Source organism: Esox lucius, chromosome 5, assembly GCF_011004845.1.
Source record: "Esox lucius isolate fEsoLuc1 chromosome 5, fEsoLuc1.pri, whole genome shotgun sequence".
NCBI lineage: Eukaryota > Metazoa > Chordata > Actinopteri > Esociformes > Esocidae > Esox > Esox lucius.
Genome location: NC_047573.1, coordinates 29,483,741 through 29,501,189, shown reverse-complemented (window position 1 = coordinate 29,501,189; position 17,449 = coordinate 29,483,741). Strand labels below are relative to the sequence as shown.

Here is a 17,449-nt window from a genome sequence, read left to right as displayed (position 1 = left end):
AGGCATTTTCGCCCACAGGACTGCCGCATACTGGATGTTTTTCCCTTTTCACACCATTCTTTATAAACCCTAGAAATGGTTGTGCGTGAAAATCCCAGTAACTGAGCAGATTGTGAAATACTCAGACCGGCCCGTCTGGCACCAACAACCATGCCACGCTCAAAATTGCTTAAATCACCTTTCTTTCCCATTCTGACATTCAGTTTGGAGTTCAGGAGATTGTCTTGACCAGGACCACACCCCTAAATGCATTGAAGCAACTGCCATGTGATTGGTTGATTAGATAATTGCATTAATGAGAAATTGAACAGGTGTTCCTAATAATCCTTTAGGTGAGTGTACATACACTAATGTTCAAAAGTTTGGGGTCACTTAGAAAAGTCCTAGTTTTTGAAAGAAAAGCATTTTTGTCCCTTAAAACATTAAATCACATAAGTAACCAAGGTCTGAGAGATGACCTCGGACCCAATGGCCATTCTAACAGAGCTTAAAGAGAGAAACTACCAGAAGTACAACCATCACTGCAGCACTCCATCAATCCAGCATCATTGGTAGAGTGACTAGACAGAACCAGTCTTGAGTAAAAGTCATGATATGCCACCTGAAGGAATCTGAGAGGATGAGTGAAGAACTTCTATGGTCTAATCAGAACAAAATGTAACTGGCCTGAAAAACAACCCTCAAAACCTGGCTAATACCATCCCTACCATGAAGCATGGTGATGGTGTCACGGCTTTGGTTGAAGGAGCAAGGAGGAACAGGAGAAGGCGTGGCGGAAGGAGATTTAATATAGTTCAACCGAACAATAAACAGAAATGAGCGTTTACAAAGCGTTACACAGCTCTGACATAAAGCAGAGAACAATCACACACAAAGACAGGGGGAGCAGAGGGAACATATATACCGGGGGAAACAGCGATGATGATGAACAGGTGCACTAAACGAGACACAGGTGAAATGTATGATGAGGCGGTGGTGTCAGAAAGCCGGTGACGTCGACCGCCGGGGCCCGCCCGCTGCAGGGGGAGGTGAACCAGCAGAGGTCGCAGTTGTCACAGTACCCCCCCCGACGCGCGGCCCCAGCCGCGCGACGACACCAGCCTCGGGGCCGACCCGGTGGGCGCGGAGCAGGACGATCCGGCCGACGCTGGTGGAAGTCGCGGACAAGGACGGGAGCCAGGACGTCCTTCACCGGAACCCAGCTCCGCTCCTCCGGGCCGTACCCCTCCCACTCCACGAGGTACTGGAGGCCCCCCGCCCGGCGCCTCCAGTCGATGATGGAGCGGACCGAGTACGCCGGGGCCCCCTCGATGTCCAGAGGGGGAGGGGGAACCTCCCGCACCTCACACCCCTGAAGGGGACCAGCCACCACCGGCCTGAGGAGAGACACATGGAACGAGGGGTTAATACGGTAGTCGGGGGGAAGGCGTAACCGATATGTTACCTCGTTGACTCTCCTCAGGACTTTAAAGGGCCCCACAAACCGCGGGGCCAGCTTCCGGCAGGGCAGGCGGAGGGGCAGGTCCCTGGACGAGAGCCAGACCCGGTCGCCCGGCCTATACACCGGGGCCTCCCCGCGGTGGCGGTCTGCAGAGGCTTTTTGACGGCGGACAGCGAGCCGGAGGCGGGCTTGTACTGCCTCCCATGTGCCCGCCGCCCGCCGGAACCAGTCGTCCACCGCAGGGGTACCGGTCTGGCTCGGCGTCCAGGGCGCCAGGACCGGCTGGTAACCCAGAACGCACTGGAATGGCGACACGCCCGTGGAGGAGTGGTGCAGAGAATTCAGGGCATATTCCGCCCACGGCAGAAACTCTGCCCACTCCCCCGGCCGGTCCTGGCAGTAGGACCGGAGGAACCTACCCACTTCTTGGTTCACCCGCTCCACCTGCCCGTTAGACTGGGGATGGTAGCCCGAGGTCAGGCTGACCGAGATCCCCAGGTGCTGCATGAAGGCCTTCCACACCCTGGATGTGAATTGGGGACCCCGGTCAGACACGATGTCCTCGGGCACCCCATAGTGCCGGAAGACGTGTGTAAACAGGGCCTCCGCGGTCTGTAGGGCAGTAGGAAGGCCGGGCAGGGGCAAGAGGCGGCAGGACTTCGAGAACCGATCCACAACGACCAGGATGGTGGTATGGCCCTGGGAAGGGGGGAGATCAGTCAAGAAATCAACAGATAGGTGGGACCATGGCCGTTGTGGAATGGGCAAGGGGTGCAACTTGCCCACGGGTAGGTGCCGGGGTGCCTTACTCTGGGCGCACACCGAGCAGGAAGAGACATATACCCTCACGTCCTTAGCTAAAGTGGGCCACCAGTACTTACCGGCCAGGGCGCGCACTGTTGGCCCGATGCCAGGATGACCGGAGGAGGGAGATGTATGCGCCCAGTAGATGAGGCGGTCGCGGACAGACGCCGGCACATACGTACGGCCCTCAGGGCATGCGGGCGGAGAGGGCTCGTCGCGCTGCGCTCTAGCGATGTCCGCGTCCAGCTCCCATACCACTGGTGCCACGATGCATGACTCCGGGAGCACGGGAGCATCATCCACCAGGCTCTCCTCCGTGTCATGCTGGCGGGACAGCGCGTCAACCCCGACGTTCTTACTCCCCGGCCTGTAGGTAAGAGTAAACACAAACCGGGTGAAAAACATAGCCCACCTTGCCTGGCGAGGGTTCAGCCTCCTCGCTGCCCGCATGTACTCCAGGTTCCGGTGGTCAGTCCAGACGAGGAAAGGGTGTTTAGCCCCCTCTAACCAGTGCCTCCACGCCGACAGAGCTCGAACCACGGCCAGCAGCTCACGATCACCTATGTCGTAGTTCCGCTCCGCCGCACTGAGCTTCTGGGAGAAGAAGGCACAGGGACGGAGCGTGTTACGACACCCCGTCCGTTGGGAGAGGATGGCACCGAGCCCACAATCGGACGCGTCCACCTCCACGATGAACTGGAGCGACGGGTCGGGATGGGCCAGGACCGGAGCGGTGGTGAAACGGTGTTTCAGTTCCACAAACGCCCGCTCCGCCTCCACGGTCCACCGCAACCGGGTCGCCCCCCCCCTTCAGAAGGGAGGTGATCGGAGCCGCGACCTGGCTAAAGCCCCGGATAAACCTCCTGTAGTAATTAGAGAAGCCTAAGAAACGTTGCACGTCCTTAACCGTGGTTGGGGTCGGCCAATTACGCACGGCGTCAATGTGAGGCTCCTCCATAGCCACACCTGTGCTGGAAAAGCGATATCCCAGGAAGGACACAGACGACTGGAAAAACAGACACTTCTCGGCTTTCACGTACAGGTCATGCTCCAGCAGTCGAGCCAGCACTCTGCGCACTAACGAAACATGTTTGGCGCGGGTGGCAGTGAATATCAAGATGTCATCAATATACACTACCACGCCTTCGCACAACAAGTCCCGGAATACGTCGTTGACGAAGGACTGAAAGACTGAAGGAGCATTCATCAACCCGTACGGCATCACTAAATACTCGTAATGGCCGGACGTGGTACTAAAGGCAGTTTTCCACTCGTCTCCTTCCCGGATACGCAGGTTATAGGCACTCCTGAGGTCTAATTTAGTGAAAAAGCGGGCCCCGTGCATCCTCTCCACCTCTGCAGAGATCAAAGGGAGAGGGTAGCGGAACGGAATGGTGATCTTGTTCAGCGCCCGGTAATCGATGCACGGGCGCAAACCACCGTCCTTTTTTTTTCACAAAAAAGAAACTCGAGGAGACCTGTGACTTGGAGGGCCTAATGTAGCCCTGTTCCAACGGTTCCGTAACGTAGGCGTTCATAGTCTCCGTTTCGGTGCGGGACAGTGGATACATGTGACCCTTCGGGAGTGCGGCTCCGTCAACGAGGTCTATCGCACAATCCCCCAGCCGGTGTGGTGGCAACACAGCAGCTTTGGCCTTGGAGAAAACCGTAAACAAGTCCCTGTATTCGGGGGGAATGGGCACGGCGGGCGCACTGTCTGGACTCTCCACCGAGGTCGAGCCAACGGAAACACCCAAACACCTACCCTGGCACTTCCGCGACCACCCCGACAGACGTCGACTAGACCAAGAGATGACGGGGTCATGTAGGGACAACCAGGGGAAACCTAAAACGAATGGGAACGTGGGTGAGTCGATCACGTGAAATGAAATGGTTTCACTGTGTCGGTTGTCGGTAACCAGGAGGAGGGGAACAGTGCAACTTGTGACCAGACCTGACCCTAGTGGCCGGCTGTCTAGAGCTCTCACGGGCAGGGGGGTGTCGAGGGCCTGGAGGGGTATGCGTGACCGCAGGGCAAAGGATCTATCCATGAAATTCCCGGCTGTGCCTGAGTCTACCAGCGCCTTACACCGGGAAAGCAGCGGAAAGCCGGGGAACCTAACAGGGACAGTGCACATAGAGAGGGAAGAGGTTAGTGGCGAATGTGCATGTGCTACCTGGGGTGATGCGGAAGTGCCCTGCCTGTCACCTTTCGACTCGGGGAGGGAGGTGCGGTGCGGCACGGTTGTACGGCCTCGTTTCCTCTTGGAGGCACTCCGCACCTCTCCTCCCCTACACCTGCCCGACAGCGCAGCCGCCCCCAGGTCCATGGGGACGGCGGCGTCTGGTTGGCAGGGTGGAACGGGCGGGCCTCTTCCGGGACGTCCTCGGGCAGCTAGCAGGTTGTCGAGACGGATGGACATGTTCGCCAGTTGGTCAAAGGAGAGGGACACGTCTCGACAAGCCAGCTCCCTCCGGACGTCCTCGCGAAGGCTACACCGGTAGTGGTCGATCTGAGCCCGCTCGTTCCACCCCGATCCCGCTGCCAGGGTCCGGAACTCCAGAGCAAACTCCTGCGCCGATCTCGTCTCCTGCCGTAAGTGAAACAGTCGTTCACCCGCCTCTCTCCCTTCGTGAGGATGGTCAAACACGACTCGGAAGCGGCGGGTGAACTCGGCGTAGCTGCCCTGGGTGGGCTGCTCGATATTCCAAACGGCGGTGGCCCACTCCAGGGCTTTCCCGGACAGGCAGGAAACGAGTGAAGAGATCTTCTGGGCTTCGGTCGGCGCAGGATGCATCGCCTGGAGCGCGATGTCCAGTTGCAAGAGGAATCCCTGGCAGCGGTCCGCCGCCCCGTCGTAATCCCTAGGCAAGGGTAGATGCAGCGGCCCCATGGCTGGCAGCGAGGCTGGGGCAGGCGGAGAGACGGCCGGTGTTGCGGGGTGCTGCTGACACAGCTCTAGGCGCTGCACCGCCTTTAGAACGTTGTCCATCGCGGCGCCTATGCTGGCCAGCATTGTGGAATGTACCTGGACCGCCTCCGCAACACCGACCTCGCCTGTGGCTCCTTCGGGCTCCATATCCTTGCTGTATTATTTTTAGGTGTGTGATTCTGTCACGGCTTTGGTTGAAGGAGCAAGGAGGAACAGGAGAAGGCGTGGCGGAAGGAGATTTAATATAGTTCAACCGAACAATAAACAAAAATGAGCGTTTACAAAGCGTTACACAGCTCTGACATAAAGCAGAGAACAATCACACACAAAGACAGGGGGAGCAGAGGGAACATATATACCGGGGGAAACAGCGATGATGATGAACAGGTGCACTAAACGAGACACAGGTGAAATGTATGATGAGACGGTGGTGTCAGAAAGCCGGTGACGTCGACCGCCGGGGCCCGCCCGCTGCAGGGGGAGGTGAACCAGCAGAGGTCGCAGTTGTCACAGATGGGAGCATCATGCTATGGGGATGCATTTCTGCATCAGGATCATTGGTCAGGATTGAGGGAAGGATTGGGGGAAGATTGAGGGAAGATTGGTCAGGATTGAGGGAAGGATAAAACTACAGAGAGATCCCTGAGAAAACTGATCCAAAGTGCACAAGACCTCAGAACTGAGATGAAGATTCATCTTTCAGTCCAACAACACCCCAAAGGCTTTGGGACAAGTAAGTGAATATCACTGAGTGGCCCAACCAAAGACCAGTCATGAGCTCCATTGAATGGAGAAACTGCCCAAATCCAGCAAAGCTAGTAGAGGCATAATCAAGAAGAATTTAAGCTTTTAATAGCTGCTAAAGGCTTCGACAAAGTATTGAATAAACAGTCTGAATACATACGTAGATTAAAGATATCAGTTTTTATTTTCATTGGCACAAATATCAGTGTGTAGATCGAGGGTAAAAAAATAAGTCAGTCTACTCAACAACATTTTGAGAAAATGAAGGGCTCAGAATACATTCTATAATCACTGTGTGTATTCCTATGCTTAATTTGACAGAGAGACATAGTAGAAATAGCAGTGGGACAAAATGGAACCCATTTTGCAGCGGTGTATGTCACCAGAGGCAGCGGTTTAGACTGCTAAACATCTCTGGGCCACAATCATAGTAATCTGTTCAATGGGTTCACATACCAGATTTCTTGGTCCCTCAACAATGGCTCTCCTTTTGTTTAAATGTGCAATGGTATATGGAATTAACATCCACAAGGCCCCTCAGTGTAAAATATGTGTTACTAAGCAGTCTGTTTGTTTTTGATGTTTCTCGGGATCCAACAACAGACTCCTTATCAGCTGTGCGCTCAAGATCACCAGGATTGACGGAGCATTATAACACTAAAACCGCTAGATATTTTGAATAATATTTACAGAGATTTACAAGTTAACAGCATTGACAGATGTTCACAGCAGGGTACTGCATGTGTTATTGTGAGGCTTTACCTAGAATGTCTGGAATGATCACCATACTTCAAAGATTTATTGTGCCCTTGCATTGAACATCTATTTATAAATTCATACCACCCAAATTAAAGGGCTACTTACCAGCAGACTGGAAACCTACACAGACACTGGGATCCATGAGCTCTGGTGGGTTCTGCATCTGTGTTGTTTTAATACTGTATAAGTAATTCAGAAAGTGTTTTTGTCATCCAATCATCTACATGGGTGAGAAAGATAGACAGTCTGGATCTTTTTTCTCGTACTGTCTCCTAACTTTGCTTTGAATCGAAGAAGATGTTAGCTGATTTACTTTAATATCTAAATCCTTTGAATGGACAAAGTCAATGTTTGCTAGCAAGCAAAAACCACCTGATAGAATAAAGGTGCACTACTCTCACTTGATCATCCATCTTGAAATCTCTTTGCATCTGGAAATTCCCACCTTCATTAGTTCAGAAGACAAAATAAGAGTGACACTGTAGGCAAGTTATACAGAGGGAGCAGTGCATCCCCCTCCCCAAACCACCTGCTGCACACCAGAACTGGATTCTGATCTAGATTGTGATTGGTTTAAGACAGGGTTAGGTTGGATAAGTTGCAATACCTTTTTTTAAAACAGTTTTTATTTTTGGAGGACATCTGCCATTTCAATGGGGTTGATCGTGTGACTGATGGGCACCATAAAAATATTTTTAAGTCGTATTTCCAAGGATACCTTGGCACAAGCTCAGAAAGGGAGACCTCCAACACTTTTACATGTAAGTACCATTCATGTACAAGTCACTTAGCATAACCTCTTATTCAGAGCGAGTTACAGAGGAATGCATACATTTGAATAACTGTTCATACTTAGGTAGCATAAGGAAAACAGATTTGAGAAATTGACCTGCTTAGGGAATCAATTTAGAATACAGACTGAGCAGAGTTTAGCGGTGTCATTCGGTCAGATTACATGAAATATGCAGCCATCGATAACGATCGTTTGTGTGCCTTGGCTACATTTGTATTTATGACTATTTTTTTTACTAAATGAATGTTACTTTATTTACGCTTGTTGGAAATGTGTTTATAGACTACTAGTCTGTCATGGCCTACTGGAGGTTGGCATTTCTCTAAATGATTACATGGGTAGAATTAGATTCACATGAGTCTTTTAGCTGACGCTCTGATTCTGAGCGACTTTCATAAATCAGTGATTTCGTTACATTTTATTTACCTGTATACTTTACTAACGGGGTGAGCATAGCAGTGAGAAAATGTTTTAATCAGGGGGTGCTGGCAAGAAGCGGACAGAAGACGAGTGCCCATCTGCCGTCGTACAGTGTGCCAGGCTGAAGCACAACCTTCGGCTGTGGTGACACGGTCTACATTCATGGGAGTGCTGAGGCTACTACAGGGGGAGCTGCAGCACAGCTAAATGTGACTCACAGTCTGGTCAGGGGGTGGCTGTACCTATGAGGGTAAGGAGGGGGTATAATGAGCCAACTGGTGCTAGGGATGATTGGTTGGCAATGATGTTACTGAAAACCACCTAGTGATATGATCATTTCCATGGGATCTTACGTGACCACAAAAAAATGACCCAGACATTTATCATCCCATCTGAAAGACTGCACCCTATGGAGGGCAATGTCCCTTTCACTGACCTGGGGCAGTGGAATTAGATTTTTAGACGAGAAGGAAGAGTGCCCCTACTGGCAACAAAACGTCCGGCAGAATCTGGTCTTCTAGTGACCGACCAAGACAGATCATGATTAGCTTTAGAGGCAAGCCAGCCGTAAGATGCAGGGTGTTGCGCTGCTAGTGATCCATGAAGGTTTAGGTTTTTCCTGACACATCTTAGCATGTCGCTGAAAGCATTAGTGGCATATTCAAAGCAAGCTTATGCTTTTTTATTTAGTGAGACAGCTTGGCATGGCTGCATATCACTGAAGTAGGATGTAAGCCGTTTTGCTCATTTGGATCTCCATTCTCTCTTTGTTTACTGCTTTTGTAGATTGTGTCTTGTATTTATTGAACTGATATTCTTTTATATGTTTCATAGCCTACTTAGCAGACCGACACTGTTTTATGTTTGAATTCCTTTGTCATTCACTGTTGTATCCATATACTATTCTGAACAACCAAGACAGTATTTTTGTTTGCATGAAATACTGTTCTTGGAATGTATTGCATTCTTCTCAGTCGGTTATTTGTAATAGGCATCTAGTGTACTGTCCATGGTGTTGATGATAGGCCAAACAGGGTGGCGGAGATTTTGCGCCAGGATGTCACTTTAAAACCAGTGGGGAGAGGAGTCTAAACTCAGAACATGTGGAACCTTTGGGGCCTGTTTGTACCTAAGCAGTTTTTTTGGTTTAACTAGACACAAAAGACAACAAGAGTGTGCAATTGTGACATAATACACAATTTCCAGTAACTTCTTTTGACTATTTTGTGCTGCTTTCAGAACTACTGGATAAAAACTAAGAAAATCTTCCGAAGTCTCTAATAGATTAAATCTCCACTTGTCTCCCACTCGTCCTAGCAATTCATGACTTCCTATAAATCAAATAGAACTTTACCTTTTTAAAAAGCAAACTATCCCTTCAAGGATGAGTGTTAAGAATATGGATTAGGGATATAATTTTGTTTCTGATCCACTCACCACCAGGTTTCCAATGACCATGACCATCATGAAGACCACGAGGCACATCCCGGCTCCGGCCACTTCCATGCAGTCCCACATTGTCTCGATCCACTCCCCGCACAGGATGCGAAAAACGATGAGGAATGAGTGGAAGAAGTCGTGCATGTGCCAGCGCGGCAACTTGCAGTCGATGGCGATCTTACACACACACTCCTTGTAGCTCTTGCCAAACAGCTGCATGCCCACCACAGCAAAGATGAAGACAATGATGGCCAGCACCAGGGTCAGGTTGCCCAGGGCGCCTACCGAATTGCCAATAATCTTGATCAGCATGTTGAGCGTGGGCCAAGACTTGGCAAGTTTAAAGACACGCAGCTGCCTCAAAAACACAGTACAATGAAAGACAGGCAAACAGAAAGAAAAATTGAATTGTTAATGGCCTGATGTTGATGCAATCAATATAGCCTGTGTCTGTAAACAAAATGTGTACAATTAAGTGGATGTAGGAAAACTTAAAAATGACATTGGAAGTCTGCTGTCTTACCAAACGGAAGGACCTGAGGACGGACAGGCCTTGGACATTGGCTAGACCTAACTCCACCAGACTGAACGTGACGATAATGCTGTCAAAAACATTCCAGCCAACCTGGAAGTAGTAGTAGGGATCCATGGCACAAAGCTTAAAGACCATCTCTGCAGTGAAGATCCCAGTGAAAACCTAATGGGAGATTTGTATCATAAATATCCCTCTCAGAAGTCACATCTACAATTCGCCACCAGATACCAGGGTTTAGTCCCTGCGTCCTCCCTTCCTATTGTTCCAGTTGTGCCCGTCTTTCCTTCTGTTTCAAACTGTCTAAATGAAGAGGAAAGGCTCCTCTTAAAATACAAGAGTTTTCATTTCTAAACGTTGTGTCAAAACCATAACCCAGATATAGGAAGTGTTCAAATGGAAAACTATGAACCAAAGTACTTAGGAACAGCATGACATCTTGAACAATATGTCACGCACAGTTATCATTAGAGAAACTATGCAAGCTATAGAAGTTAGAATGAACAATACAGCTAGCTTGGCACAAGTATGAATTAACCCTTTAAATTTTCTTACCAGGTTCCCCACAGAGAGCATGTGGTCAAACTCTGGGCTCATTGGGAAATGCTCCATTGCCATGAAGAGGGTGTTGAGAACGATGCAGATGGTAATGCCTAGGTCCACAAAGGGGTCCATCACAATAAAGAGCAACCACTTCTTCAACCACACCCAGGGAACGCAACAGTCCCACTTCAGAAACATGTCTGCAAACTTGTACCAGCCAGGTGGACAAGGCTTCTGGGCATCCTCCATCTCTATTAGAAAGAAAGGAGAGGTTTAGGTGGCCAGTTTAGATGATTTGACAGGCTGGTGATACAGTAGCTGAAAATTCTTCCTCTTACCATTATTGTGAAGCGAAGGAAAAAATAGTACTTCAAATAGACTACAAAGAAACAACACTACAAAGAATATTTTTCTGGAGTTAGGACAAAATGGCCTGCTCTGAAAAGAGATAGGAGGGCAAGTGCGGATGAATAATTGACCGCATTTATGGGGAATTTATGTGTCATTCTTTGCTCAAGTTAATAATTTTTCAAACTCCCTCATGTTGACTTCAGCCATTCCAAGTGTTAGATTTATTCCATGGCTAGCAGACTATATTCAACTTGTCTAATAATTATCAGTCCCTTAACAAGCTCACTCAGGTGAGCTTGTTCAGGGCTACACAAAAATTGTGAGAAATCTGGGGGTCCAGAGGAATGGTTTGAGAACTACTGTTTTAGTTGAACATTCTTAATGTGGTGTAATGTGTACAACTATAGAAAGCTTTCTGGGCTTTCTGTGCAAGAAAACATTCAATGGTGGGCCATCATTATTATTGGCCATCATATTGCCGCCTTGGACGGCCGAAATAGCTCAAGCTTAGCACCAAGAAGGCATGCAACTGTATTAGAACAGGGCTCTATTCACCCTAAGACAAACAGAATGTGATTGACTGATCTGTGTGTGACAGACTTCAGACAATGCTACTGTAACAAGCAGGGTTTGGGGGTGAGTCAGCAGGCCATGTCTTTGACCACATGATAAGCTAGGCAATTACACTTCACATTAGAGCAAAGACTGTCCCACTCTCAACTAATCCTGGTGTATTTCTAAACTTGTCTGAGGGACTTAACATATCTACTACTGTGTTTGTCTCCCAGGCACAAAATAGACCACTGATATATACACTACATGTAATGTTAACAGTTGAGCTAAAAAAATGTATATGAATACAATATTACAGGATTGATAGGGAAATTATTTCATAACATTGTAAACTGGGGTACATTTAAGCTTTACTCAAATTCTGAATACAAATACATTTGTCAATGATGATAAAACCACCAATGCAATACTCTACAAATGGAAATCCTCACTATTGTAATCAGCATTTTAAGATTTTGAGGATTATTATGGTCACTATAATATGATTCATAATAAATACCTAGTTACATGTCCCTTTCTTACCCTCTATGACAGCGCTGAGGACACTAATAGCACTGGCCGATCTGTTCTTCAGGCCCGGCTGCTCCACATGAAGCATGCTATCCACTTTACTTCCTTCCTCTGTAACTGCCTGAGGAAGGGACAGGGTTAAGTGCCATCATCACTGGCCCCAAACATCTTAGTTGACATCAACTCTTACCAACACCTTTCATGCTAGCTTTTTATAAGTAAATCAAAGGGATGTGTATACAAAACTACAAGGACCGCTTTCCAAAACAATCTGGACTTACAAATTCATCATCAGAAGAAGCAGACAAAACAACCTGCATTTGCAACACAGTGGATTGATTCTGACCTTATGACCTTAAACTAAACAAGACAAACATAAGTAAGGAGAGGTCACCTTGACCTCTGACTCAGAAGACACTGGTATGATAGCCAGCCTGGGCACAATTCTCCCATTACAGTCCTTGATGATGTCTTCTCCGACGCTTTGTTCGTCATCCGCAGACCCGCCGTGTGACCCTGAATGGAGACTAAGCTCTTTCCGACTCGTAAGCGTTGCCTGACTTCCAGCAGCAGCAGCAGCAAGCTCCTGTTATGCACCAATGACAAATCAACCAACAACAGAGTAAAAGTGTATAAGCAATAGTAATGTACTTTTAGTGGGGCTGCATCACGAACACTAACAACAAGTCAAGGCCAAGAAGTGCAATTCGGTTTCCACTCAGCATACCGTTAGTATATTGTTCCAAACTAGTTATATGTACATTATTCCATACAGTGCAGACCACAAGCATTTCAACAGTGACAGATGTGTTCCAGTTTTGGCTTCTTACTCCAACATATTGGATTTGAAAGGTGAAGTGTCGTCCAATGAGTTTTGAGGCATTTGATTGGAACTGAGCAGTGATTGGATTCAGTCATTACAGTCCTTAGCTGTATCATTTCAAATCCATTGTGCCGGAGTATAGAGCCAAAATAACAACACATCTTTCACTATCCAAGTATTTATGGGTGGCACTGTATATGTTGGGACGCATTCAGAAATGATGTTTCATTTATATTTCTCATTGACTTTTCAAATGATAATGTAGTATTTGTCAACTCACCTGATCTTGGATTCTGTATTGTTCCAGCAGCCTCTGAAACTCCTCCTCCCTGTCCTGGGCCTCTTTTAGAGTGGCCACATTCTGCTCATCGTAGGCCATTGCAACCACAGCAAGGATAAGGTTGATGAGGTAGAAGGAACCCAGGAAGATGACTAGCACAAAAAATATCATGTAGGTCTTCCCTGCTGCTCGAAGGGTCTGCAGATTCAGACGCATGCAAACGCAGTTAGGGGGTACAACACACACAGAGCACATTAAGAGGGTACAACACAGGTCAGGTCAAGCCAACATGCAGTTTGAAGTAAGTCTCATTAAATAATTTAGAGCACAGGTCTGGAATCGAATTTACAGGGTAAGTTAAAAAAGTACATATTATACACTATATACCAACCAGTTGGAACAGGTTCTCCCAGTAGTCCTGTGTCATTAGTCGGAAGAGGGATAAGAAGGCCCAGCCAAAAGAGTCGTAGCTGGTATAGCCGTAGTTGGGGTTTCTCCCAGCCTTTATGCATGTGTATCCTTCTGGGCACTTTCTATCAACAAAATCGTGGTCGTGGTGAAGAATGAGTTCTCTCACAGATGGTCACCCACTTGTCCCCAGATTCCTCAACATCTTGAATGCTTCTTAACAGAGAGACGCTCAACACATCTCAAATGTGTTTGTGTGTATGGCTATGTAAGGTTTGGTTACTTTTCCAATAGCGTTTTGTTTGCTACAGCGGTGTGCATTAATCCAATCCACCTCGTGATATCACGTTAGTAATAAAAAGAAAATACATTCCGTGACTTACAATTGTATCATTGTGCAGTTTGTTATAACAAAATAACATACCCAGCATCAGAGCTGTTTCCACAAAGAAGGGCATCCAGACTGCCTTCCAGAAAGTAGTGATTCTCTATAGCCACATGACAGAGGAAATAAAACCCAGAAGTAAAAGTTCTGGTGAACTTCATCATCTTGTAACAGATTATTAGAGTAGCAGATTAAGAGAAACAGATTATTAGAGTCAGTGATGGAGACGCACCTTCATTGTTGATGTACTCCTGGAAATCAAAAGGGATAGTGGAATTCATCGTTTCGCTGAAACCCATGGTGTCATTGAAAAACAAGGTGGAGTTGTAATCAAACACAGTTGAGTTGAGGAGGGGCCATCGAATACACTTGTTGCGAAGGTTTCCCATGAAGAGTTGGAGGCCGATGAGAGCAAAGACGGCCAGGGCAAACACAGTGAGAATCATCACGTCCCCCATTTTCTTCACAGACTGTACCAGGGCACCCACAATGGTTTTTAAACCTGGCCAAACGGATGTATGTCAGTTGAACGTTATCAGGCCAACAGAAATCTGATATGATTCTGACGGCTTCTGGTTTCAGCATGGTGCTGACAGAACTAAGCTTTGACTCCTGTATGGACCTCACATGACAGGCTCTTTAACTGTGTTAAAGGAGAATTTTACATTTTTAAGATAATGTAAAATGGTTCTTTACCCAGAAACTAGTAATCTGGCATCATAGTCAATAATTCACAAAGCTTTAAGACAAATTGTAGCAATTTATGTAAAAAGAAAGGTAATGTTGAAATCATTCTGGCTTTCAAACGCAGATGAAAAATTACCAGGAATCACAGTGATTGTTTTAAGGGCTCGAAGTACACGGAACGTCCTGAGGGCTGACACATTGCCTAAATCAACAAACTCAGTGACATACCTGTGGAGACACACACATTACAAAGCATTTTAATAAGTCTGTCACTTCTTTCAGTTGTTCAATGTTGGACTGACTGACAGTGGTGGATCTGTGTATAAATAATTGGTGGATATGTGTGCCTGTTTCGAAAGACAATCAGCTCCTCAGATACTCACGCCATGCTGATCACCATGAAATCCAGCCAATTCCATGGATCTCGAAGGAATGTAAAAGGTCCGACCACAAAGCCTCTTGACAGCACTTTGCATGAGGCCTCAAAGGTATAAATACCAGTAAAAACATACCTGCAAGGAAAAAAACTGTTAAGGTCTTTCCATTCCACTATTCCTTTCCTCTCCTGCAATTCTCTGTCTCTGATGTTTTAAGTAAAATTAGTGTAATTAGAACAGTGTAATTAGGAGACAATTAACTTTTGGCTTTTAAAACAATTATGCATTAGATACAGTATATGTATAGCACAATGACCATTACAATAGTCCTTTAAGGAATCACCACAGGTTTGAATACCTACTCCACAGTTTTACTCCATGACGGTGGGTCGCTCATCGTCATAAAAAAGCAATTTGACAGTATAGTAATCATGATGAACATGCTAAATAACTTAATATAGAGTTAAGGTAAACCAATGGGCACATATTATATCATTAGATAAATTAGTAGCATCAATGATCGCTGAACAGATTAAAATATAGCACACCAAATCTCTCCCAGGGGGTCATAGTCGCTACAAATAGAAGGATATGAATGTATGAGAATTTTGATGGCTCCTCTTCTAAGAAGATTGAAGGGGCTTAGAATGTAGCAAGATGGCTCAGCATTGAACCTGAAGATTGTGTTTCCTTTGGTGATCACGATAAAGGTCTGAAAAAAACAACAGAAAATGTTTAATTTATGCACTGCAAATTGATGTAATAAGTGTTGTAAATACTAAAGGCTAAACTCTACACTAGTATGGTGTTAATGCAGTCGTATGCATGTCATATGGGATTTTCCATGCACTTAAGACTACTCATAGAATAACTAGATAAGTGATTAAGCCAGTCAAAAGTGACATTTCAGCAAGCTACTCCAAACTTGAAGCAACCCCTCTTTTCACAGATTTATCATACACAAAGGAAAACCTCAATGTGTTTCCACGCTTAATGTTGAACCGCATTTAACAGACACCTTCAGTTTGGTGTCACCAAAAACAATGTCCCAAAACTAAACAGCTATACAGTCGTGCTCATAACTTTGCACACCCTGGGAGAAATTGTGAAATTCTGGCATTGATTTTGAAAATAGAACTGCTTGTGCAAATAAATCTGTATTTTCTTGAAGGATAGAGATCATATGAAGCCATTTATCATCACATAGTAGTTTGGCATCTTTTTAAATCATAATGATAACAGAAATCACCCAAATGGCCCTGATCAAAAGTTTACATACCCTTGAATGTTTGGACTTGTTACAGACACACAAGGTGACACACACAGGTGAAAATGGCAATTAAAGGTTAATTTCCCACATCTGTGGCTTTTTAAATTGCAATTAGTGTCTATATGAATAGTCAATGAGTTTGTTAGCTCTCCTATGGATGCACTGAGCAGGCTAGATACTGAGCCATGGGGAGCAGAAAATAATTGTCAAAAGACCTGTGTAACAAGGTAATGGAACTTTCTAAAGATGGAAAAGGATATAAAAAGATGTCCAAAGCCAGTCAGTACTGTTCAATCATTCATTAAGAAGTGGAAAATTCAGCGATCTCTTGAAACGAAGACAAGGTCAGGTAGACCAAGAAAGATTTCAGGCAGAACTTCCAGAAGAATTGTTCGGGAAACAAAGCAAAACCCACAGGTAACCTCAGGAGAAATACAGGCTGCTCTGGAAAAAGACGGTGTGGCTGTTTCAAGGAGCACAATGTGAGAGATACTTGAACAAAAATGAGCTGCATGGTCGAGTTGCCAGAAAGTAGCCTTTACTGCACCAATGCCACAAAAAAGACTGGTTACAATAAGCCCGACAACACATTGACACGCCTCACAGCTTCTGGCACACTGTAATTTGGGGTGATGAGACCAAAATAGGGCTTTATGGTCACAACCGTAACTGCTATGTTTGGAGAGAGGTCAACAGGGTCTATAGTGAACAGAATACCATCCCCACTGTGAAGCATGGTGGTGGCTCACTGATGTTTTCGGTGTGTGTGAAGTCTAAAGGCAAGGGGAATCTTGTGAATATTTATGGCAAGATGAATGCAGCATTTTATCAGAAAATACTGGCAGACAATTAGCATTCTTCTGCAAAAAAGCTGCACATGGGATGATATTGGACTTTCCAGCATGACAATGACCCTAAGCACAAGGCCAGGTTGACCCTCCAGTGGTTACAGCAGAAAAAGGTGAAGGTTCTGGAGTGGCCATCACAGCATCCTGACCTTAATATCATTGAGCCACTCTGGGGAGATCTCAAGCATGCAGTTCATTCAAGGTGACCAAAGGCTTTGCATGATCTGGAGGCATTTTGCCAAGATGAATGGGCAGCTATAACACCTGCAAGAATTTGGGGCCTCATAGACAACTATTACAAAAGACTGTACGCTGTCATTGATACTAAAGGGTGCAATACACAGTATTAAGAACTAAAGGTATGGAGACTTTTGAACAGGGGTCAGTTAATTTTTTTCTTTGTTGCCATGTTTTGTTTTAAGATTGTGCCATTCTGTTATGACCTACAGTTGAATGTGAATCCCATAAGAAATAAAATATGTGTTTTGCCTGCTCACTCATGTTTTCAAATGCTACATGTATAACCAA

At 46.4% G+C, this 17,449-nt stretch overlaps 1 protein-coding gene across 1 annotated transcript in view; it reads right to left on the bottom strand.

The window, feature by feature from the left end:
- Positions 1 to 17,449, bottom strand: part of scn4aa (sodium channel, voltage-gated, type IV, alpha, a) — a 72,157-nt gene that overhangs the window by 30,551 nt on the left and 24,157 nt on the right. Inside the window, exons 3-15 of the mRNA XM_029119604.2 lie at positions 15,397 to 15,515; positions 15,166 to 15,243; positions 14,810 to 14,938; positions 14,563 to 14,654; positions 13,972 to 14,241; positions 13,779 to 13,842; positions 13,338 to 13,479; positions 12,947 to 13,144; positions 12,244 to 12,426; positions 11,856 to 11,964; positions 10,422 to 10,660; positions 9,858 to 10,031; positions 9,332 to 9,688 (exon numbers count right to left, since the gene is read on the bottom strand). Coding sequence (XP_028975437.2) covers positions 9,332 to 9,688; positions 9,858 to 10,031; positions 10,422 to 10,660; positions 11,856 to 11,964; positions 12,244 to 12,426; positions 12,947 to 13,144; positions 13,338 to 13,479; positions 13,779 to 13,842; positions 13,972 to 14,241; positions 14,563 to 14,654; positions 14,810 to 14,938; positions 15,166 to 15,243; positions 15,397 to 15,515 — 2,154 coding nt within the window. The remainder of the gene's footprint in view (positions 1 to 9,331; positions 9,689 to 9,857; positions 10,032 to 10,421; positions 10,661 to 11,855; positions 11,965 to 12,243; positions 12,427 to 12,946; positions 13,145 to 13,337; positions 13,480 to 13,778; positions 13,843 to 13,971; positions 14,242 to 14,562; positions 14,655 to 14,809; positions 14,939 to 15,165; positions 15,244 to 15,396; positions 15,516 to 17,449) is intronic.